General features: G+C 38.7%; 1 protein-coding gene across 4 annotated transcripts in view; it reads right to left on the reverse strand.

The window, feature by feature from the left end:
• Nucleotides 1–2,029: 2,029 nt before the first annotated feature.
• Nucleotides 2,030–24,653, reverse strand: part of RNGTT (RNA guanylyltransferase and 5'-phosphatase) — a 449,575-nt gene continuing 426,951 nt past the window's right edge. For 3 of the 4 annotated variants that reach the window (XM_037894454.2, XM_037894456.2, XM_043542650.1), the window contains 2 exons: nt 8,093–8,216; nt 2,030–4,919 (listed from right to left, as the gene is read on the reverse strand). In XM_037894454.2, the coding sequence (XP_037750382.2) occupies nt 4,756–4,919; nt 8,093–8,216 (288 nt within the window). In that variant the 3' untranslated portion in view covers nt 2,030–4,755. The remainder of the gene's footprint in view (nt 4,920–8,092; nt 8,217–24,653) is intronic. The other variant, XM_037894455.2, reaches the window with a different exon arrangement.

Below are 24,653 nucleotides of genomic sequence, written 5' to 3' on the forward strand. Positions count from 1 at the left end.
TAGTTAAACTCTGGAATAGGCTTCCAAGAGCAGTAGTGGAATCCCCATCATTGGTGGTTTGTAAGAACAGGTTGGACAAGCACATGTCAGGGATGGTCTAAGTTTATTTGGTCCTGCCTTTGCGCAGGGGGCTGGACTTGATGACTTCTCGTGGTCCCTTCCAGCCCTACATTTCTATTAGTCTATGGTTCACCCTAAGCCAGAATCTGAGTCTTTGGGTTAGGATTTGATATTCTTGGATCCAGATCATATGGATCTGAGGCATCTCCTGAATGTGACTTGTCCTTGCAAGCAGGAGCCTTTTTGTCTTGCACAAACTTTCTCAGAACTGAAGTAGATGGATCTGAAGGTTTCTCCCATGGTTTGGTTCTTACCGCAGAGGCTGGTATCAACCAAATATCTGAGCACTATAGTGTTGGATCCAATAATTTGGATATTGATTGCACCAAAGCACTGAAACTGATCCTCGGAAAGAGACCACAGTATTATACATATTGCTCTTCTTTTTAGTCCCCAAGGTGCTAAAAGCAGACACTGGTATTTTCACCTTGAGTACAGATCTCTCACATGTATTGTATCCAGGACAATTCATAGCCAGACCTTCCTGCAGCAATAAGGCTTGCAGCCTGTTCTGGTGCTCCTTGAGCATGCTGGGGGAAAATGTGCTGCAGATAGACCACCACGAGGGAGACTGACACTCCCTGATGCATGTCAAGCACCTACTATGGGCATCCTGATCCTGGGAAAACTGCCGGACAAGAGATGCACCTACCTTTTGAAGCCAGGTCTCTTAGGTTATGTCTACACTGCGTTTTAAAAAACAGAGCAGCGAGTCTAAGAGTCTGGGCTGACACTATAGCACCAAAACCAGCAGTGTAGACATTGTGGCTCGGACTGGAGCTCGGGCTCTGAAACCCACTCCCCCATTATGAGCTTCAGAGCCTGAGCATCTACACAGCTGTTTTTAGTGCTGGGAGCTCAAGTCTGTAGACCGGGGCTCTGAGACTCACTCCTGAGGGTTTTAAAATCAACCCACCACAGAACCAGTGGTGAGAACTGAAGATGTATCTACTATCTATGCTAAGAATAAAACCTTTTTTCCTTTAATAAGTTTACTGCTCAAACTAATACTGAAAACTACACTAAAAGTAAAACTACACTAAACAAAGACATTAAATTATTCTTGAATGAAGGCTCCAGATCCAATTGGATACAGAGAGGCTAATATCCATCTGCGGCTGCATTTGGAAGGAACTGAGGCAGCAGAGGGTGCTACTCCCCCTTCTATAACCTCACCTCCAAAATGTTCAGGAAGGAAGAGGGAAGGGATAGCAGGGGTGCACAAGTGCTCTGACAGGCACTGCTATGAGCAGATTCCACCTCTTGAGCTGCATCAGCTAGCACACCCTATGAGTTGGAATATGCATCCAAAGAAGTAGTGTCACAGAGAGAAATACATGAAGGTATCTGGAACACAATAAGACAAGGTTTAATTTGGGGAGTTTATTTATTTTACTGGCTTAACACAATATAGGAAGATGGAACATGTACTATTGCAAAACATTCAAAGCCTACATAAAATTATTCAGTGTTTCATGCATCCCTAAACATGTATTTCTTAATATCCAGTGAGAATTTAACTGGAGTGGGGGAATACTGAATTTTGTTTGGTCTTTTTGTATAGTAGATGTTTAAATAAATAATTAATAATGTAATATATGTTAGCACATTATAAAAAGTTATTCTGATTGACCAATTCCTCAGTTCCCTCTCAGGCAGTAAGAATGGAAAACTCTGCTATAAAAAAATATTTATCATAGCCAAGAGCTATATCACATATTGGCTCTCTGGGAATGCTTATGCATAGGCTTTCTAGCCCACAGAGTTCAACCTCTGACCTCTGAAAATCATGTAAAATTCTTTTGTTTGAATCTTGAGTATTGGTTGAGTACCCAGTTGCTGGCAGTGGGATGGATGGATATCATAAGCATAAACAATTAGACCACTAGCACAAGTAAATGAACATCCATTCTTTTAAACCATTGACTTTATTAAAATACTTCATACAGAGTTTGCAGAGGAACGTACTGACATTTTCAGAGAACTCCACTGAAAACAAAACGTAACTGTACATGTACTATTTAACAAATAACAACTTAGAGGATGGGTTCATACTCTATATCCTAAGAGCAGACAGTTGAGTTTTTCTCAGGTTTTTTGGCACAGGCTCTTCCTTTCCCCCTTGAATCCTATCTCAGAATATCCAGTAGCAGAGAGCAGGGTCTCATACTACAAACAAAAACAAAAACAAACAAACAGCTGGTCCAAGTGGAATTCCATTGTTTTCATCTGCTTCTTCACTCTACTCTTCCCAGTACCTTTTTTTAAAAAAAAAAAACTTTGTCCAGAAAACCTAAGATGATCAGCCTCTTTCAAAGGCTACAGAGCTGCAGTGCAGGAAGAACTTCAAGTCAAATCTGAGCAGAGATCTCCCAAACCATCAGAACATCTCTGAATGTCTTTACAATTCCTTCAATATTTTCCAATTTTAAAAACTGAGTGGAAAAAACAGTGGTGTCAAAATATGCACAGGGGAACAGTGCATTCATGAACTGGGTGGAATGCACGTCGAGGGCAGGCTACAATGCACTAAAGAAAATGACAAATGATAAACTTTAAAATTCTGTTGAAATAAAGAGATGGAGGGTGGGAAGGGGAAGAGAGGAAATAATCTGGATAAATATTTAAAACAAAATGCTCTTTTCACACATCTCATTCTCAGTTAAAGGTTGCAATTACCATAGACATTTAAACAGCACTAGAGATTGTTGATAAAATATATGTCATGACTTAACTCAACGGTACGGCTGTAAGTCTGGGGAAAAATACAACAAAGACTATGTGGAAAAGAAATGTACTGTGTGTTTCCATGAAGGATGAATTGAGGTTGCATAGGTTTTCACATGAAATTTATAAGGTTGTTTTGGGAAGATAATTTTTCAACCTTGCATAGGTGATATATCTGTTATAAAGATAATAACTGGAAAGTATGTATGGTTGAAACATGAGCTTTGATGAACACATTTTTTCCTCAAGTTTTACTGCAGCAAAAAAAGCAATTTTTTAAACCTCTTCAGTGCCCTAACACACCTATGTAATATCCCAGGACAGACACATTAGGATTACCATGTGAATGATACAGTGTATATTTATCCACATTGAAACAATTGGAGGAGCCCCCCACAAAGCATAGCCCTAAAGTTTCCATATAGAAAAAAATACTGCATGAGTTAACTTTATTTACAAACATTAAAACTCATTTAAATATAAACGATTTTGGATCATTTATTATATCAAATGAAATTATGTTAGTTAACCAGACTGTTGAATGAATGGATCACCCATATTTATACTTATACTTATTTATCAATAATGGTATAGCCAAACACCAGCTTATTAACTGTGTAGAAAACTTTAAAACGGCATTTTTATAACTACTTTTGTTTCTAGTTAGTTCAAACGCAGACCAATGCCTCCATATGTCTATTAGAATGCAGCTTTTCCATCTTAATTGAGTGAACAACTTCCAGTTGTACTGCAGCAAGAGCCATTAGGATATTTGTTTCATCATTGGGTATAACAGAAATAAAGTCAGCGGATTAGAATACTGTCACAGGACAACTGATTGCTGCTTTGAAAATTAACGTCTTGGTATTCAGCATGTTAATTTCCACCAATAAATATCTTGCCTTTGCCCTGCTTTTATCTAAAAACAGGAGGCCCTTTTCCTGTGACAGGGCTCTATTCCATTGGCATTACCTCCTCATCAAAGATGTTGTCTGGCATTTCTTTTGCCATTTTGCACCTGGGTCTAAGACAACATCATTAGTACTGGGTATTACTCTTGCATATCACAGTGATGTGTACCTTTACATATTATTTATAATGGCTTCACTGTGGAGAACTAAACCCTGTATTAGAAACTGTCTCAAAACAGAGACCTTAATACTAAGGATTTCATGTGTGTTCCTTATCTACAGATAAACTTAAAATGCAGAGCTAAAATTGACCCTAAAATTAGGTGTGTGACTTCAAATAATGAAATGAAATGAAAACAAAAACAAAACCCCCACGACCACCCAGCACATTTCCTTTAGAAAGGATGCTATTTACAACAATAAAGATTCAGTTCTTTAATATTTTAACAAAAAACCCAGCTAATTTTAAAATTAGTAAACCTAATAAGGTTTTTTTAAACCAATACAGTGCACAAACAACATTGCTGCTTGTTCTTGAACATGAGTTTCAGAAATGTAGGAACACTAAGATAAATTATACCAAGGGTGACAAATCTGAACTAATTAAATAATAAGAAAGAAAAAGAAACACCACTATATTTGAAACACAGATTCTAAAAAGTACAGTGTTTCAATGTTTTCTCACAGTTCCAGATTGCTAACATCATAAATTAAAGGTGAAAGATATCCATGTATGAACAAGGCAGCTTTCCACTGATTCGATACTGTTCTTGTCTAAACCTTTGGATATTTCAATCTTCAAATCCCACAAAGTAAGGTTGAATTTGCCAGTTACAAAAAGAATGTCGGTTCACGATGTGGCATTTGAAAAAAATGCATCTAGATATTTACAGGATGCATAGAATGACTTTTTTGCAAATGTTTTTTAATCCACACACATTTTCATTTCACCTTCTGCAGATTTGTAAACAACATGCTATTCATTCGGACTGTGGCCTTAGGTTATGGTGCGTGGTCTTTTGGGAGGAGGCGGGGGCATGAGTTCAGCGTCAGGATCCAGGTGATGTTTTTGCATCTGTCCTTGAGAAGCTGCTGTACACCTATCAATGAACTCAAACAACATTTCCTTTGTGACTGGATTTTGGATGCTGTTACACACAGCTGGGAACAAAGAACACATTTTGACGTTATTTAACTGATGGGCTGCATGCAACACTTGAGCAATTTGATCCTGTATTTGCAAAATAAATGATAGTATTTGGCACAAATGTTCAGCTTTGAACATATATTTTATAGAACTTTTGTGTTAGGGATGAAATTACTCTACTTTGCTCACACACAGCTGAGGACTACAGAGAGTAAAGAACTGCTGTCCCAACAGGCATCTAGTCTAGCCTTCTAGTCAAGAGAATAATTCTTTGTCAAAAAGTAAAATTAAATCCAATATACATGTGAGAAATTAGCACATTACTTAGGCAAGTAGTAGCAACAAAGCTCTTGTGCAATGTGTCTTCTGGCTCTGAAGCTCTACCTAAGTCATAACAGGTAGGAATACATGACTTTATCCATTTTGACAAACTTGGAACTGAAATAGCTAAGTCTTTGGATTTTTCACCAAATATCAAACAATTTATGAAAAGGCTTGATTCTGAACTAAATATCTTTTTATCATTTGCCTGTGCAACCTGATCTCATCTGATGAAATATGGGACTTAGGAAAAAAGACTAGAAGCAAGATATACTGATTTAAGGTGGAATTCCATGACTAGCTGGGACAAAAATATAAGATAAGGCTATAAAAGATTTTGAGAGATAGTATGAGGAAGATCAGCTATACTACAGAGGCAGTTTTGTGAGGAAGAACAATTGTTACTCTTTTGAGCCCTGAGATCTATTAAAGAAAATGAGTAAACTTCTCTCCCACAACTGATATAAAGTAAAATCATCTTCATGACTAGCAATTAAAAATATGGTTTCATGGGCCACTGAAGATATTCTTTTCATACCACTGTAATTCTGGAAGCATGCACAATGTGAATGTAACATGAATAAAACCCTCCCTAATATTAATGGTTTTTATAATTAAGAACATTTTTGGTGTAAAGGTGCTTTTTAAAAAGTTCTTCTGTATGCATCAGTATTAGTCCATTTAAACACAGTATTATAATGAAAAGTAGCTAGCCTTGCCAAAAACAAACAAAAAATTACAAAAATAATAAAAAATAAAGTTAACGCCCCAGCAAACCTGTGCTGGTAAATTTGTGTGACCATTTTTAAAGGCTAACCAGGACTAATGGGATAAAAAAAAAATCACAATTTTTTAAAAATCTTTTTTCAACTGGAAAAGTCTAAAAAGAAAAAAGTTCAAAAAGGGAAAGATGTAGCACACTCTCACTTTATTTTAGCTTTACTATTTCCTTCCAGCTTTTTTCAAATGTGGAAAAAGCTGGGTCTCTCCTCCTCACCATAGACCTTTTCCAATGGGGAAAAGTTAAGAAAGGAGGAGGGGAGGAAATCTATCAAAACTCCAGAACCAACTTTTTTCAACAACTGAACCAAAAATGCAATTTTTCCTCATAGATTTTTTTTTATTTCATTGTAAAAAATGATTTCCCATGAGCAGTTTCTTTTTTTTCTTCCCTTTTCTTTTCTTTCTTTTTTTTTTTTTTTTTTTTACAAAAACCTCTCTCTCTGTGTATATTTGGTGAGAAAACTCGTCAGAAAAAAAATGTCAGACAGCTCTAGCAGAGCTGAAGAAGAGGAAAGCTGTGCATGCTGGGAGTGGAGGAAGGAAGAAGAAAAGTTGCTGTTGCTTGGAAATAGGGGAGGGGGCGGGAGCAGGCCAAAGGAAAAGAGGTTGCTGAAGCAACTGGGAGGAAATGCTGGTGCTGATGGGGAAAAACTTTAGGAGGTGGTACAGTGGTATCTCTTCTTTAGTGGCCCATCCCTCTTTCCCTCTTGGTGGTGCAAGGGCTGCAGGAGATGCACAAAGCTGCTACATTGGTGGAGCTGCTTGAATTCTAAGGTGTCTCCCAAAAGGCACCAGCAGTCCTACTGTCACTTGATCAAATGGCTAATTTCAATTTGCTCATCCAAACAATTTAATTTCACTAGATTATCAGAAATTCACATGGGTGAAATAATTTTAAAGAAAAAGTAGCACTATACATATGCCTCCTGGCAAGCTTAGTAGTTCTGAATACCATGTTTAAGTTTATGATACCACCAAAAATGCTAGTTCAGTATGACTATTGTTACTCATATTATTCCAACATATCTTTATTTAAACTCATTCATTCCACCTGAAAGAAAATTGCTCTTTTGCATTTTCAGAGGATTCTTTTTTTATTGTCTATAGGAGACTCTGAAGGTGTCACAACCCTATAAGGACAACTTTTTTTCATAGCGTTCATTTGCTTTACTCTCTATTGTTTGTAATACTATTTTAGGAGCTTGAAATTACATTTTCTCCTACTAATTTTGTCTTCCATCTGGCAAACAATGATCTTGAATAGAGCTGAAATTATCATGGCTTTTTTTGTTAACAAATTCAACTTATGTAGCATGTTGATGTGCCAAAGTATCTTTCTTTGTGCATCAGCACAAGTCAACATAGCATGGGAATAGTGTTTGTTAGTTAACTGTGTTGTAGAGCTAAGACAACTATATTTTGGGGGGTCTCACATAAATGCATACCGTTAGAATATATTTGACTAAATAAGGTCCCAATTCTGCAAAGAACTCACACACATTTACTTCACACACGACAGGGGAAATCATGGCTTCAGTGAAGTAACTGGTATGTCTACACTGCAATTAAAAACCCATGGCTGTCCCGTGTCAGCTGACTTAGGCTCATGGGGCTTGGGCTAAGGGGCTGTTTACCTGCAGTGTAGATGTCTGGGCACGGGCTGGAGGTTGAGCTCTGGGACCCTCTCACCTTGCGAGATCCCAGAGCCCGGGCTCTAGACCGAGCTCAAACATCTACACTGCAATTAAACATTCCCTTAACCTGAGCCAGCCGGCACATAACAAATGGGAGTGTAGCCTATTTGATTTCACCCAGTGAGTAAGTCCCATTAAAGCCACTGGGATTACTCGTGGTGTATAAAGTTAAGGCACATATATAAGTCTTTGCAAGACCAGGTTATACTGGAAAAACACAGCCTCCTAAACTAGATATTGAGAATACAGACCATTTTCCCTCATTAAATTAGAACAATGTTAAGGCAGATAAAATTCTGGGACTAAATTTTCTGCCAGAGTCCATTTAACCAAGTTTACTGAAATGGTAAAAAGGAAATGTGTGTGCAAAAGTAAGTTATTCTACTCACCTAGGGCAGTGTTGTAAGCATTTGGAAAGCTTTTGTCTATTCTCTGCCTCATGAAGACCCAGCTGTTGTTCTCAAATTTGCACTCTATAATCTTATTGTCGTACTGTTTCAGTTCTCTTGTCACCTGTTTTAAAAAAAAAGTTTAAAGATAAATGTATTTTATTAAATCAGTTTAAAGGCATTGTTCCTTCAGGTTGTGATAGATAATGGAAGGCCAAACATTGCCCTAAAATTCATCAGGAACAGTTCTTCATCCTACACCTAAAGTTACATTTAGCTGAATATCTTAACATCTCCAATGTACACATGCTCAGCTACTTGACATTTTAAAAATACTTTTGAAATCTGTTGTCAATATATGGCAATTATATTATGCTAAAACATCAGCTACTCTAGGGAAAAAAAAATCAACCAGTACAAATGTCCCATATGCAAATAGGTTTCCATGGGGATGAACAGCTTCCTGTATAAATGCTACTGCCAGCCTAAGTGTATGAAATGCATTATCTGTGTTTCCATCAACCTTCATTGTTAAAGGTCTCAAAGCCAAACATTAGGTTTCAATACCAGAATTAGCTTATAAAAAATATTCCACTCTTTACATTTTTAGAGATTATTTTCTTTTAAAAATAAAGTAAATTCTAACTCCAAAAATTACATGGGTTTTTAAATCACACATGTTCTAAATATCCTTCAGGCCTCTTTTCTCCATTCATTCATAGATTTGTCAGCAAGCAGCTGATACCGTGAGCTATTTGTCTTTCTATTAGATGATGCTGAATGATTTGGAGATTTTTAGTTCATGTGTATTATTCTTCCTGTTTATTTTGGATACTTCATCCTATGCATCTTAACCTATGATAAAATGCAAAATGCCCAAGTAACCATGGCAACTTGAGAACTTTATCTAATGCTTTAGCAACTATTTTCCAATATACTGCAGTTTGTACCAAGAAGCCTCTTTGTACGTAGAAATCTGTATTTAACTGTTAGTTTTGTGTTTAGCTCTGTTATAGTTTTCAAATCAAATGCTAGTCAAGGTAATATCACAACTGTGACGCAGTCTTTTATGGGTACAGTAATTACTTTTCCTTACAGTAAAGAGGATTGGTTATTTCATTAGCAGAAATTTGCATTTCTACTGTCTATCCACTTACCATCACTGACAGAGGAATTTACTGCTGTTCAGGGATACAGACTTTGAAGAAGGCCAGGAAAGTCCTTGGAACAATTAGTAGGTGTGCAGTGAAAACTCTCAAACATATTTTGGACTAATTTCTAGATAAAGGCAATTAATCTGCCAATCTGAGTCCCAAATCTGGATTACCCCATTTGCAAAATAGGACAAGTCTAACCTTCAAATTCTAAAAATGCAACCACCAACATTTGTTCAGCATTTATTCTGACTATGCTATTAATTTCAGGAAAGGAGGCTCTGGGATTTTACGTGTCAAGTAAAAGTGATACTATGAGACAATTTAGCTAAACTGCTTAATTTAGGCCAGTCAAGTCATGAAACTTTACCATAAAAAAGTCAGCTCTAGCACTCCATATCTCAAACTCATTTATTTCTTTTTTAAAAAGAAGTAATCCTTCTGCTGACTACAGATACTTTTAAAAACTATTTAACTGCTATAATGAGCTTTATGACTGTTGGTGGTCACGTGGATTAGGGGAGACATCTCCTATCCTGTTTGCAAGATTAACTGATCCCCTAATTTGCCTGTCTTTCCATTTTTAGCACATTTCCTTATACGGTATCTTAGTTCACTATACATGTATTAAAAGCGATATTCCAACCAGATGTTCAAGTAACACAGACTCACTTAACATTTATATTTCATTAGGTGTGTTCAGGAAAACACAACATCCTTTTCTAATCCACTGTGGATGTTTAAACACAGGAAGAAACTTTTGGCTGCGTAATGATTTGGAAAGTATATTATAACAATAGCTGCCAAGGAAAAAAATTATTTATATGCTCCTTTTTTCTGATGAAGCAGGAAGAAGAATCACCTGCTAGAGGCAGAGAGATATTCAACTCTAGCCAGTGACTTTCACTAACTAGCAATCTCAGTAAGCCTTTGTCATATAGTTTATCATTATTCTAGTGTTCAGAGGCTCAGAATAGCAATAAATTATGTGGTTGCTCTATGTGACTGTGGCAATTAAGCAGTATTATTAACTCTCTGTATGCTTGCTTGGCCACTCATTAGCAATCTGGAAGATAGATCTTTCCAGAAAATGCAAACACCTGCCAATGCACTGAGCTAAATGCTTTTAGAAAACTGCTGATCATAGTCTTCGCAAGTTATAGCAATGATCTTAGCAAGTAAGGAACATTGCAGTTACCAGTCCACGATTAAATGACCTTGGTCTTGTAAAAGCACCTGTCTTGATGTGTAGGCACATTTTCTTTTAGAAGCTGTTGAACATTTTATCAAGAGCACAGAAAGTACTCTGAGCACAATATACATGTTCAGCATTAACAATGCTGAAAATACCAGTGTACCACAATCATTCTAGGCTTCTCAATATGTATGTGTTTGGAGAGGATTGAAAAAGTCACAGAACAATTCCTTAGTAATCACTGTAAACAAGCTTTGTTGCAAATATGTCACAGTTCAGGGCAACTGCACCTGTGTTTCCCCTCAGTCATCCAGCTCTCAGCTTCCAGTTCCCCAGCTGTTGCCTCTCTTGGATGAGGAGACCCACTTCTCACTCTCTTTTAACCAAGGTATGTCCAGGCTGCAGTTCCCTGTCTTCACTGTGTATTTCCCAGCAAAGACAGGCTGCCTAAACAGATCTGCTTGCTTTTCCTTCAGAGACTGATAACAGGGTGATTTCTGCAGATATAAGGTACCTCAAAGTTCTCTCTAACCTACTTTATTCTTCAGGTACAAGCATTAAAGAGAAAACATATTAAAAACAGTAAAAGAACCTTCTTGCATGCTAAGAAGCTTACCAGAGTTCATGCTAACATGGATTCTGGCATGCCCAGTCCTCCCAACTCTACCTTAAGGATTGGGGCTCTCCATGGACTGGGGTCCTGGGCATTTGCTGGATCAGGAAGAAGCCTTGAGTCCATTTAAATCCAGTCTTTTCATCCCAAAACCCTTTCTTTGCCTCTCTGCCCCTGGGAATTCCAGTCTGAACTAGTGTGTGTGTGGATATCTCCAGGGGGAAGGCTTCAAAGGCACATAACAGAGAAGTTCATTAGCCTCCTCACTCCCTACTAGAGAAGGTACATAAAATGCCACAATACCACATACACAATTGCAATTTTAATACAAAATACCACCAAAGACTGTTTTGGATATTGTCAATCTGCCACAATCACTTCATGTATCACTCGCAACCATTTCCTGAAGTGGTGATTAAGACTAAATGTGGTCTGGGAGGCACCAAAATGTAACTCATCCCTCAACAAAATCCCTTCTCCCTCACCAAGCTTTTTCCTAGCAGTTGGGAGTGAGAGATTAAACTTCCCTCCTAGCGGGAAACAGAGTGACATATTGCACATCCTGCCCCACAGGGGTCTCTCTCTATTCTCCCTTCTTGGCTTTGTGTTCCTCCATCCTTCCCCACTCCCACCTCTACATATTGTAGAGGAAATCTGAGAAACTCATCATTCCACTTCTTGAAAGCGAGTTTTGGCAGTTGTTTGTTCCAGCTTGTGCTGGATGGGACAAGGGGGAAGATGTCTCAGCTATGATAGGATTGGGGATGAGTGCTGAACAATTTGCTCAGCAGTGAGATTCACTGTATGAGCTGCTGGTGCTCTTACCCCAGTGATGACAGATCTGTGGAACCAGAGCCAATTCTGACAATGCTTCCAAACCTGTTGCAGCCATACGGGTCTGCCAGATTATGGGGCCACCACACCCATTCTAGTGCAATGTGCTGGAGAGAAAGAGCAACTTCATGCCAACAAAGCCCTTTGGGGGGGATAATCAGTATGTTTCTCCCTCCATCCCAGCCCAGACTGGGACAGACTACATGGTCTCCCTCCCCAGTGAACAGAAAACCACCATCCACTATTCTTGTAACTGTCCCCACAATCACAAACCTCAATTTGTACATATTTCGTAGTCTATATTCCAATGCACAGTGAACTCACCTGGCACTATATAGGGGGTGGGAATAGGTACGGGTATGGAGGACAGGTGATCACACACTGAATCTTAGTCCTGGCATATAGGTGCCCAATTGAATAGCTTTGCAGGGGACTCCAAATTTGTTTGAACTGGACCTGTTTGGAACCCAGTACTCAGTGGCCTCAAATTTGGAAGTTTCCATCAAACTAAGGACTCCATGGAGCCTCCCTTAATCACTAGTTCCCTAGAATATTTTCAGACAGCTAATGGAAATTTGGATCCCACAATACCACATGAATCAGTGTCATGGGATAAATAGATTCCTTTAAAGTTCAGCAAATTTAAGGTAATCCTATTAGCTCATATAGAATAAAAAAGCATAACTTTTTCCTTTCGTTATGTTGAAAAGCTTCCCCACTAACTGCGCTATCTAATGTAGTCCTTTAATAAAGAAGTGCTGTTCTCTTTACAAAAACAATAGCATCTAGCATTTATGTATCGCCTTTCGTGCAAAAGGAACCTGAAGTAGGAAAGAAACTGAAATATCAACTACACATACTTCCATCTACCACTGCAATGCAGCCATCTCTGAGGTAAAGTACATACAGCAACATTATACAGCAATTTAGGACATGTGAAAAATAATGTATCCAACTGAAAATACAGAAGGGAAAACATTTAGGTAACCAGACAGTAATTATTTCTACTGCTTTGAACACTGCCACAGTATCTGTTATGACCACAAATGGTCAAAATTTCTGTTTTACGTCTCATTCAAAAGAGCACCTGCAGCCATGCAGTGCCTCTTGGTACCATGCTAGAGCACAGATTCGGTAATGAGTCAGGGATAATTTCACCATAGTGAATCACCACATCGTTCCTACCACTGTTGCATGTTCTCATCCAAATAGTAATCCAGCCCTGCTTAGTTTGTGAGATGATGGGATCATGGCAAAGTTACTATTATATGTAATTTAGTTATTGAAAAACCATTGTTTATTTTATATTTTAAAGCAGTTAAGCAAATATTCAGACCTTTGGTTAAAATGGAAAAGTTATGATTTTTTTAAAATCATCATCTATTTTTTCCAGTTTCCCAATTTTTAGTTTATTTGTAAAAAAAATGTAGAGAAAATTTTATATCACAACAAGAAACACATGAGATTACATACTTCATTGAGTTCTGTGTTTAATGCAATTATGACAAATCATTTTTTAGCAAAACAATCTACTTTAAGGAGACACTGAGGCTGCCAAGAAAACATTTTAAAAATTCTATTTAGAAATATGTTTTTGTTCATGTCATTTTGTCTTTGTACTTTTACCCTCATTCTTTATTACCAAAAACATCTGCAGGACTAAAAAACGGTTGTTTATAAGTTCAGCAGCTTCTGTTGCTTATTCCTTGCCTGAAGTCATCATCTTATTTGTGATATCCCAGTGGAAATGATTGTGATGTTAGAGAAAGAAGATTATGATTTCCACAGAGGAATAAGCAGGAGCAGCAGCTGAATTCTTAAGAAATAAAGGGGTTTTTTAACATGTTATTTCTTAGTAATATGGAATAAGAAAAAGAAAACAGAATACACAGACAGAACAGTTAATAAATACAATGGCTTTCCAAGTTTTCCAAGAGGCATTGCGCCACACGATATGAGCATTATTCTTTTCCTATGTAAATGAACAAATAGACACATTAATAATATTCACTCACAATCCATTAGCTGGATTGCAGAAAAGCTGGCATATTTTGCCATATAGAGCTGGTCTTAGCACTTCTGGCCTGTGAAACAATCCCCTCCTCACTGCAAATGTAAGTGATTCTTATCCATCCGCATTATACTACTATGAACAAAGTGAGAAAGATAGCTCTTTAGCGCATGTCCAAAATTAACTGAATAACTCTCTGATGGAGAGTGTGAGAAACCTTCAGGTCATCCCCAGACTCTTGCTTCAGGAGAAATGGAGCCCGGCAGCTAGTGCTGGGGTCAGGCCATTCTTGAGACATTTAACGAAGTTTTCAAGGGAAAATTGTCCAAAGAATCGGAGAGATGTGAACACCTCAGCCACTGGAAGATTTTGGCTATGTTCAGGCATCAATGACAGCACAGGGGATGAGGCGGGAAATATGCAGACCAACTTTTGCCTTTACAGTTGGTGATCTCTTCAGTGAGGCAGGGCAGAACTAATGCAGCCTCAAATCCTGGTTTCTCCACCACTACCAAACTTGATATGGTTGTACCACCCCATTTTGGTGAACTATATCATTCAGATAGTGAGAGCTATATAAGAAAGTATTATCACTGATGATTCACAGATAAGGAAACTCATATGGAAAGTTTAAGCAACTTGACAAAAGACACAATGAGAGTCAGTGGCAGAGTCAGGATTGAAACCTGGGAGTCCCTTGCTCTACATCAGTGGGTCACAAACTTTTTTACTGATGACCTCTTTCACACAGCAAGCCTCTGAGTGCGACCCCCCGCCAATAAATTAAACATACTTTTTAATATATTTAACACCATTATAAATGCTGGAGGCAAGCAGGGTTTGGGGTGGAGGTTGACAGCTCACGACCCATCATGTAATAACCTCATGACCCCCTGATGGGTCCCGACCCCCAGTTTGAGAAACCCTGCTCTACATCCTGTGCTTTGTCCTCTTGAGTCTCCTGTCCCCTCATGCTATTGAATTACCCCTCCTTGTGGCCAGAGGTCACAAGGTTGCTTAAGCATAAATTAGCTTAGCTGCAGGAAGCCAATTTCAAGCTTGCAGTGGGCTTACTGCTCCCTTTAGCCACAAACTGATGAAGGGTCCTCCCCAAAATCAAAGAGATGTGTGATGATTTTCAAAGACACCAAAGTCTAGACCTGGGCAGCTGCAGAGGGTGAGTACCAGGCAATGAATAAACTACAATCTCCAGGAGCTATCAAATTTAAATAGTCAACCCTAGCAACTGGTGTAAATTTAAATAAGGCAGGGGGACTTGTAGTACCAGACTTTGCGGGTCCCAAAAGTCAGCTCTAATGTCATAGGTTATACACTCTGGTAAATATAAAATGCCTGTGTTTTCTCTGAAAGTATATAATTTAGATTGTAAATACCATTTTAAAGAATACAGTTTTTCAAGTGAAATACCAAAAATATACATGAATATAAATAAGGCTTTTAAAATATACTCAAGCCTGTTCATAGAATGAGCTTTTGCTGCACCTAAAAGCATCATAAACATTTCAGTTGATAAAAAAATGAATCAGTTAAATAAAATATTACATATTTTCTGTTCACCAAACAAAGTTTCATAATATAATGAAACCATATTAAAAATGCATGTTAAAAGGACCATTTTCTCAAAAATAAAGATGTGCTGAATTGGTTACCACTGCTGTTATTTTATTTTACTAGAGTTATGAGAACTGATGGTGTGTAGTTTTAAGTAGCCTATTACACAATAAACAGCTGTCAGGTTGGGTAAAGCAAGGAAAGTCAAAATGTTTATTCAATAGTGAAGCTGTTTACTGATAATGACTACACATTCTCTCTTGTTTATGGGAAATAAAATGAATGACCTGACTCCTTTAAAGGAACATTAACAGGTTAAAATAATATTTTACATACATTATGAAAATCTTTTTTTACCATATACAGCATGGCCAACACCAAGAATTGAAAAATCCTGAGTCATGCCCCTCAAAATCATGAGATTTTTAAAAACAATAAATTCAGGGTTATTTTCTTTGTCTTTATTTCTAAGTCATAAGATTAAAAACATGCTCTTCTTCACAACCATGAGGGCTGGAAACTTTTTTTTAATGAAAGTAGAGATTCTCACCTAATCATATTTCTCTAGGTGCTGGTGCTTGAAGAAAAACACCAAATATTGTGAGAGTTGCAATAAAAATCACAAGAACTGGAAACACTAAGTATATGCTATTGTCTATTTCTTCAATGTTTTACCTTTATTTCCCATCTTCAAATATTGATTCAGCTTTCTGGGATTTAGGATGGGCTAGACACCGCCTGTCTTTCAGACTACCAGGAAATAACTGGAATAAAATCCCTTCCCCTTCTTTTGATTGGTAGCATAAGCTTGGTGTTTCTTTGCCAGGAGGAAGTACATTTCCTGTAGCAATCTGGAGAGTTTTCTGTAAACCAGATCTTATAGTACCTTCTAAACAATGCTCAGGACCAATGTGTCTAAGGTGACAAAAGACCAAGGGTTGTAAAATAGCAAAGAGGTCCCAGTAAACTACTGTTAATGGCAAAGCCAGCTAAATGATCTGGAACCTTTCAAAACCCCTTCTATTTCTAGTGCTTGCTGAAAGAGTGGTTAAGATAATTTGGTTTCTGGTGTTATTAAGGTTGAGCACACTATATGTAAGGTGGTACTGACCTCCTTTGAAGCTAGTCACTCACACTACAACCAGCTTGTGTACTAGAGCCTTTTCCCTCTCTGACTTGAAGGAGGGATCCATCAGATGAGTCACAGGTCCATATGTACAGAGTGTGGCCTTTGTCTCTATTTTCCTCAGCAAATAAGACTGCCCCAAAAAGTTCTCTGTAGTGCAAGGGAAGAGCTTTTCAAGGACCCCTAGTGGAAATCATACCTGCAGCCAATCAGACCCACAGGAATCTATGCCTGCCACAGCCTCACCTGCATCAGAGGCCACCAGAGCCTTATGCTGGGCTAGGTCTATGTTCTCACAGACTTGCTTCTAAAACACCTACTGTGTCTCTTGATAAAAATCAATCAGTCAGGGTAGAGGCCTTCTTCCATATCTGCACCTTAACTTTGGACATGAAAGCCTGGTAGTTCATGATGGAAAGGTTTGAGGATGTAGACTGGTGTACCCTTTGTTTGAATAATCCAAGCACCACAGTTCAGGGATCTAGACCACAGTATTCCAAGTATGGCTCATCTTCCCTCTAGCCCTGGCCATCTCTGCCACCAAACTTTCACATGACAGTAGGCGTCTTAGCCATAGGCATCTTTGAGGGCATATTTTTTCTTGAGCACTTTTGAGACTGGGAAGTAGTTGCATCACAGGGTCTGTCACATCTTCACCAGCTGGTTTAAATAGGGTGTAACAAAAAGGTAACCCTAACAGACTGGAGTTTCTGGCCCAGGCAGCTCTCAATCATGGTCCTTATAGACTCCTGGACTGGCTTCACCTCAAAATCAGGTGTCCTGGACAACTTCTGTAAAAATTAAAGAAGGTAGGATCCTCCAATGTGGAGCCATTACCTTGGTGTTCCTCCACTGTAGCATCAAAAGAGTTCTCTGATTATTCAGAGTTCAAAGAAAGAGCCCATATCACCCTGATCCTCAGCCTGCCCTGCTGCAAGTGGACAAAACTGACTGGAATGTTTGGAGGACAGTACTTATACCTGGCATAAAACTGTGTGTAAAAGCTATGCTGGCAGGATATTTTATTCCTGGTAGGGTCATGGCACATAGGTTGTAGAGAAGGCCAAGGGTGCTGTGAAGATAGAGAGTGAGGAGAAATTGGAGGGAACAAAGAGTCATCCAAAGACAAACAAAGGATTCGGGGACAAATAAGGAGGGTAATCAGAATGCAGTTGGAACTCAGACCCTGGGAGAGTCTGTGGAACAAAGGCAAAAGCTACAAGGGAGGTTGGCAGCTGCTGATCAAGCCTTCCAAATGGCTTTCCAAGAGTCAGAATTCCAGGAGGAAAGTTTCACCATGGAGGAGAAGGGTAGACTCCTCCTCATGGTGGGGGACCTGGCGCTGGAAAGAGATGACCTGAGGGCCCAGCTCCGATAACTTTCAGGGAGAAGGCATCATACCCCTAAGGGTTACAGGGTTGAAGGGGAGGGTGTGTAATGGGGTCCTACCCCACACCAGGCCCGAGAGACAGGAAAAGGCTATCAGACTAGGCGGAGGTAATCCCAGAGCAGCCAGAAGGCTGCACCTTCATGGTGAGTGTACCCCATGACACAAGATCAGACCTTAACAACAGGAAAAGAACGAAGAGTGATGGGCAGAGCACTTTTAAGAGGTGCTAAACATAAGAAACTTGACTTTTACAAAGACATTAAACACTCATAGCAGCACATTGCAACATTTCACATCACAAAAAAGTGAAATCCTGGGAAAGCTGCATATGAACCCCAAGTCCCCAGGAAAATGTTGGAAGCTAGTGATGATAAGACCATCACCATCGATAAAAACACTGAATTTTTCAACAAAGTATGGAACCAGGAAAACCCTCCAGAACAATGGTTGGTATAACTGTGTTGCTGCAGGGTGTGGATTTTTCACACCCTTGAGCGCTGCAGTTATACCAATCTAAGTTGATAGTATAGACCTGACCTAAGAGAAGAGCAGGCTAGATTTCAACTTGGAAGTTGATGAGTGAACAGACTTTCAGGCTAAGAGTAATCATAGAAGAGAGCAATGAATGGCAAAAATTATTCATCATAAACCTAACTGATTTTCCGAAAGCATTTGACAGCTTTCATTGCAATTCAATCTGCTACAACTTGAAGTGTATGGTATGCCAGAATAAATAATTAACATATCAAAGTGAAGTTTGCACAGTTAATGTAAATGCGGACTTGAGCAAATAGTTTAACTTAGACACTGGTTTCAAACAAGTATGTATCTTCTCACCTCTTGTTTGCCAATGACTTCATTATGAGGAAAAACATAAATAGATACATACAGGCAACAGCTCAAGCAAGCAAAGACTGAAAGACTTTCCATCATCAATAGCAAATTTTTGCAAAAGTATAGTAACACTAATATACTGTCTCCCTTGCTTTTAGTTCTTCCTCCCTCTCCTTTTCTGTGTATCACAGACAGGGCTGATAGCACGGCCTATTATTAAGATTGCCTGACACTTCCCATTATGAGACCCTGTTTTCAGTTACTTACAACTTTCCTAAACTTCAACCATTTCGGATGTAATTTTCCATGCTGGAGGTCTACCTCAGGCTGAATGTTTTGGGAAAATTTCAGCCAGAACAGTTTGGCTGTTTCCAAGAAGGGATCTAGGGAAAAATATATTTTGCCCATATTAAAAAATTCTGGTGTCCTTTTCTTTGAGAAGATCCCCTGCTTTGGAGCAGGGACGTGACATTTGGCAGGGGGTTGCTTTTGTTCCACAGATGTTCCTTTGCTGACCCTATGAAAATCTGCCCAAATTTGGCCAACTAATAAGCCTTTAAAAATATCCATTTTTCACACGCCCATTAGAGAATAGCTAGGGGTTTGCAGCTAAATTCCTCAGATTCCATCCACAGTGAACCTGAGCGGGGCAATTACAACTCTGGGCTGCTGTGGGTTAGGGCCAGGCACTGGAACTGAGAGCAGGAAGCAACCCCCTTAATTCAATCCCCTTGTGTGTATATGATACAGTAATTACATAATCACATACTATTTTTTCCCACAGGATCCCTGCCTCAATCAGTGCACAGGATGGCCCTGCTATGAAAATAACGCCTGGTCTACACTAGAAAGTTAAGCCATCTTAACTATGTTGGTCAGGGATGGAAATATCCACATCCCTGAGCGGTGTTGTTAAGCCGACCTATTCCCCCAGTGTAGACAGTACTATGTCAACAGAAGAATTCTTTCACTCACCTAGATACCGCTTCTCAGGGAGGCAGATTACATATGCTGGTGAGAGAATCCCTCGTCAGCACAGGTAGTGTCTACACTGAAGTTTTGCAATGGTGCAGCTGTGCCACGGTAGCATTTTAAGTGTAGACATACCTTCAATCAGGTATGTGTAATGAAAGAGACTGTGGTGTGTGGGACCCCGTCTCCTTTGTTGTCGATGGAAGGTGTGTAGTGAATGAAACAGGGGATTGAAAGAAGAGAAAGGATGGTCACAGTCTCATGATTGAGGCAAATGAATGCTGCCCAGGGGAACTTGATTCTATTTCCACCTGTGCAACCGTGTTCCTGTGTAATGCTAGTCAAGTCACTTAAGCCAAACTTTTCACAGATGTTCACTAATTGTGTGTTCCTGACTTGAGACCCTAGGGTCTGATTTGCGCAAGTGCTGAGCACTCACAGCTGCAACTTCAGGCAATGGACACTGTGCTTTGAACATAAAAAGTGCTATGTAATGCTAAGTACTCTGAAAAATCCGGTCTCGGGCATTTCAAATTGGGCACCCAGAATTAGTGCAAACTTCTGACCTTAATTTCTCAGTGCCTGGGGTGCCCTTCTGTAAAATGGAGATAATACCACCCATTGGGTGTTGTGAAAATAAAGTCATTAATGTTTGTGAAGCACTCGGCCACTATAATGATGAGTACTACAGAAAAGCCCCATGAGGAAATTAATTATTCTATCTTCAGAGTAGGTTTTAAACAGTGTCCAGTAAATAAAGCATGGGGGCCACACACCAAATAATGAGAAAACAAAATATTTAGCAGCCACTCATTAAGGGAGCACTGTTCATTTTATGTACTGAATGAAGCTGGGGTCCCATGGAAAAATAGTGTGTTGTAGTGTAATTAAACTGTATCAGAATGCATATGGACAAGAGGGCCGAACTGAGGTTCCACAGGCAACCTTAATTCTGGCCTTTCCTAGCTTTTCTGTATTTGATTTATCAACCTCAATAATGTTTTTTTAAAGTATTTTGTGTGTGTGTAATATATATTTCTTTTTCTGTGTCCTATCCCACAGCATTCTCTTCTCATCTTTCTGGTATCTCTGTGTTACTGATTGTTTATGATTCTGGTTTTATCTTCATTGCATTTCTCCCTTCCACATTTTGCAAAGGGCCTACGAGACTACAAAATTCTCTGTCTCCTACCTATCTGCAGTAATACTACCTTTGCTGTTACACACATAGCAGAGCATCCCTGTACCAGTGCTTCCAGGAGGATCTAGGTCAGTCTCTCTGTGCAGTCTAAATTAAAAAATGGCTTCCACAGGTCAACTAACCGTTTCCTCTGCTGAATCAGGCCCCAATTCTGCAAACACTTATCCATGTAACTTTATATATGTAGGTAGACCCATGGAAACTATTCCCTTGCATATGTGTTTTCAAGATTGGGGCCTTAGACTTTGTCTCCATCACTCAGCTGAATTCTAAAACCTTCCCTGAAATTATAGTGCTCCTCCCCCAAAAAGTACATATCAGTTCTCACAGGTGATCAAAAGAAGTTGAAATCAGAATCCAAAGTAGTGAATAATTACAAGGGAATCTTTTAAGATTCATCCTTTACTTATTAATATGCAGCTTTCAAATGCTAGACATTTTGAATCATATTCTTTTTCTTCGGTTTAGCTCCTAAACAGCTAGTTTTACATGCTTAAAGGTTTTTTCTCCCCCACCCCCGTAAATCAAAATTCAGCACTGAGAACAATTATGTTAATACTGCTAGGAAATTTGTTTGCTTTGTTAAATTGAGCTTCAAAAGCATTTCAATTGAACATACATTTGCGATTGCAAGTAATGCCTATTCTTATATCCATTCAAAATGTTTACTTTATTACAGCTTATTATAAATGTGCTGTCTAAAATGCTGCAGCATGACTGTTCAATTTCCAGGCCATAATTTTATGATAATCATATGTAACATATTCATGTGTCAACCCTGCTGCCTAACAAAGCCCCAGACTGGTTTGTTAGCAGCTTTGCTTTCCACATGGCTCAAATTTCCCGGTCTAAGAACATTATTAAATAAGATTAAGAAAGATTTGACCATTTAAAGTTTATTTTATCTAATACACTGTTCTAGACTAGAAAGCAAAATATAATGTCAGAAGCTGAATTATAGTATATTTACATTTCAGATGTTGGCACCTAAGAATATGTAAACTATTAAACAACATGTCATGAAAGTGCTATGAGGAAGGTGGAGGTAGGGAGGGAGATTTGTAAGTGGCATTAGCATTTTAAAAAATATTATTGCTTGAATGCATCAGAACTTTGGCACGATCTCTCTTCTCTCTCATCCAAGACCAAAATTATATTTTTATGAGGTAAATTATCTTTTAATCTCAGATATTTTAAAATGTTTTGCCATTTTTGCCAGTGGATAGTTACAAAATGCCATTTTGTTTTTCCTAAACATTTCAGAACTAGCTCTCACTTGCTGATGTGCTTGGTACAAAATATGAAAAGGTTTTAAAAAAAAAGACTTCTTTCACAGCAAAATTAAGATTTCATAATCTTATAAAAACAATTTTTCCTTAAATATGCCATGCCCATTCACTAGAAGGAATAAGGTTCCCAGGAACCTCAGATTTTAACCAGAGAGGGTTAAACTTGGTGTTGTTAATTCTGGATTGTATTTAGAGTCTTGTAATATTTGGTATTTTTCCTAAAGCTCCAGTTCTTGGAATTTTAAGATTACATCGGAACCTCAATTTTCCTTTAAAAAAAAGTTTCTAGCCCTTGTGATTGTGAGTTTGCAAATGTGAACCCTAAAGGCTCAATCAGAAGACAAATAAAAAAGAACCCAGTCTTTGTTGTTTTGATTTTTTCAGACCTAATCCATGATTTTTAAGCACTTGGGGCTGGTTATACTGCCAACTCAACCCTCCATTCTTTTAACTAAAGTAAATAATCTGAGTTTCAGGTTGCTGCTGGGACCACTCATGTGAGGGAGTTTGTAAATGCCATATTGAAACACACAGCTATAGTTGCCAATTTTGGTTGGCTATATTCCTGGAGATTTCATCACATGACATAATCTTTAATGAAAGATTAATCTTTAATTCCTGGAGACTCCAGGCCAAACCTGGAGGGTTGGCAACCCTGCAAAGAGCAAAACCTAAAACACAAACAAAAGTGCTCCCTGTGGCCATTATATTAGAAATTGGAACAAAATGTGGATGTGAAAAAAATCTCTGGATGGCATATTAGGGTCACTGCAATTTTTATTGCATTTGTCAACATTCTGGAAATTCTGAGGGCTAGTCTACACATTAACCGCTGCAGCTGTGCTGCTGTAATGCTTCAGTGAAGACCCTACCTATGCCAAAGGGAAGGGTTCTCCCATCAGTGTAGATACTCCACCTCCCCGAGAGGGGGTAGCTAGGTTGACAAGAGAATTCTCCAATCGACCTAGCACTGTCTGCATCGGGAGTTAGGTCAGTTAACTATGTCGCTCAATGATGTGGATTTTTCACAGCCCTGAACAACACAGTTATACCGACCTAATTTCCTAGCGTAGACCAAGCTTGAGTTTTCATTTTAAAGGAAGGAAGTTTTTATCTTTTTCCATTGCCAAAACAGCCATCACAATATAAACAGATGAGTTACTGCTCTATTAACACACCAGAACAACAGCGGTAGCAAAAGTTCTCAATTGCCTTAACTCATTTCTCAATTACCTCAGTTCTCTTGAGGAGGCATGAATTCTGTCATCTTTCCAAACCATTCACTTTAACAAGGAAGGTATAAACTTGAAAGCCTCATTGCAACCAATTAGAGGCTAAAATTACTGAACACAAAGTCATTTTTCTTTTTCTTTAAAAAAATACTAAGGGCATTAAATGCAATTCCATTCCTTTCTCCCTATTCTCTCCTCCCCCACTCTTTAAAGTATGCTGGCCTTCTCAGCCAGTGTAGTACTCTGCACCCCTTAGGCTGCCCAGTGACACCAGTCAGCCAGTGGTGTTGTTCCTCTAAAAGGAAGGCAGCAGAGGTCCCTGAAACAGCCTCCCAGGTTGTCCTTTCCCAAGAGAACTGCTTTTAAGATTGTTTTTGGCTCAGATACCCCAGGCTCTGATCCTGCATTAAACTCTCCATAGGCTGGCCTCAGAACACTGTTGAATTCCAAAAGGTTTCGTTCAGGTGCAGAACCTACCTGTGCAGACCTAGACTAGAGCTGAGTAAAATTTTACAGACAAATAGTTTATTTGTCAAAAAAATACAGGCGTGCACATGGTTTGCTGGATTTTTCCAATTTGCTGACAAATTCCAAACATTTTCAGAATCGAACTGAATATTTTCCCTGACTTTCTGGCCAAACTGAAAAATATCAATTATTTGCCCAGCTTTATCCATGACAGTAACAAGAATAGTTCTTAGACACAAAAGCTTTGTGACAAACTTTTTTTTTTAGTATTAATCTGCCTTTCACTTGACATAATAATCTTATATTAGTAATATCATACCCACTCCATAGAAGCAAATGATGTCACAACATTTCATAATTCCAACTGAGGAACGATCAGCAGGATCAGATGAAGTCTTAATAAAAAGGAGTACTTGTGGCACCTTAGAGACTAACCAATTTATTTGAGCATAAGCTTTCGTGAGCTACAGCTCACTTCATCGGATGCATACTGTGGAAAATACAGAAGATGTTTGTTTTTATACACACAAATCATGAAAAAATGGGTGTTTATCACTACAAAAGGTTTTCTCTCCCCCCACCCCACTCTCCAGCTGGTAATAGCTTATGTAAAGTGATCACTCTCCTTACAATGTGTATGATAATCAAGGTGGGCCATTTCCAGCACAAA

This window comes from Chelonia mydas, chromosome 3 (assembly GCF_015237465.2).
Source record: "Chelonia mydas isolate rCheMyd1 chromosome 3, rCheMyd1.pri.v2, whole genome shotgun sequence".
In the NCBI taxonomy this organism is placed as follows: Eukaryota; Metazoa; Chordata; order Testudines; family Cheloniidae; genus Chelonia; species Chelonia mydas.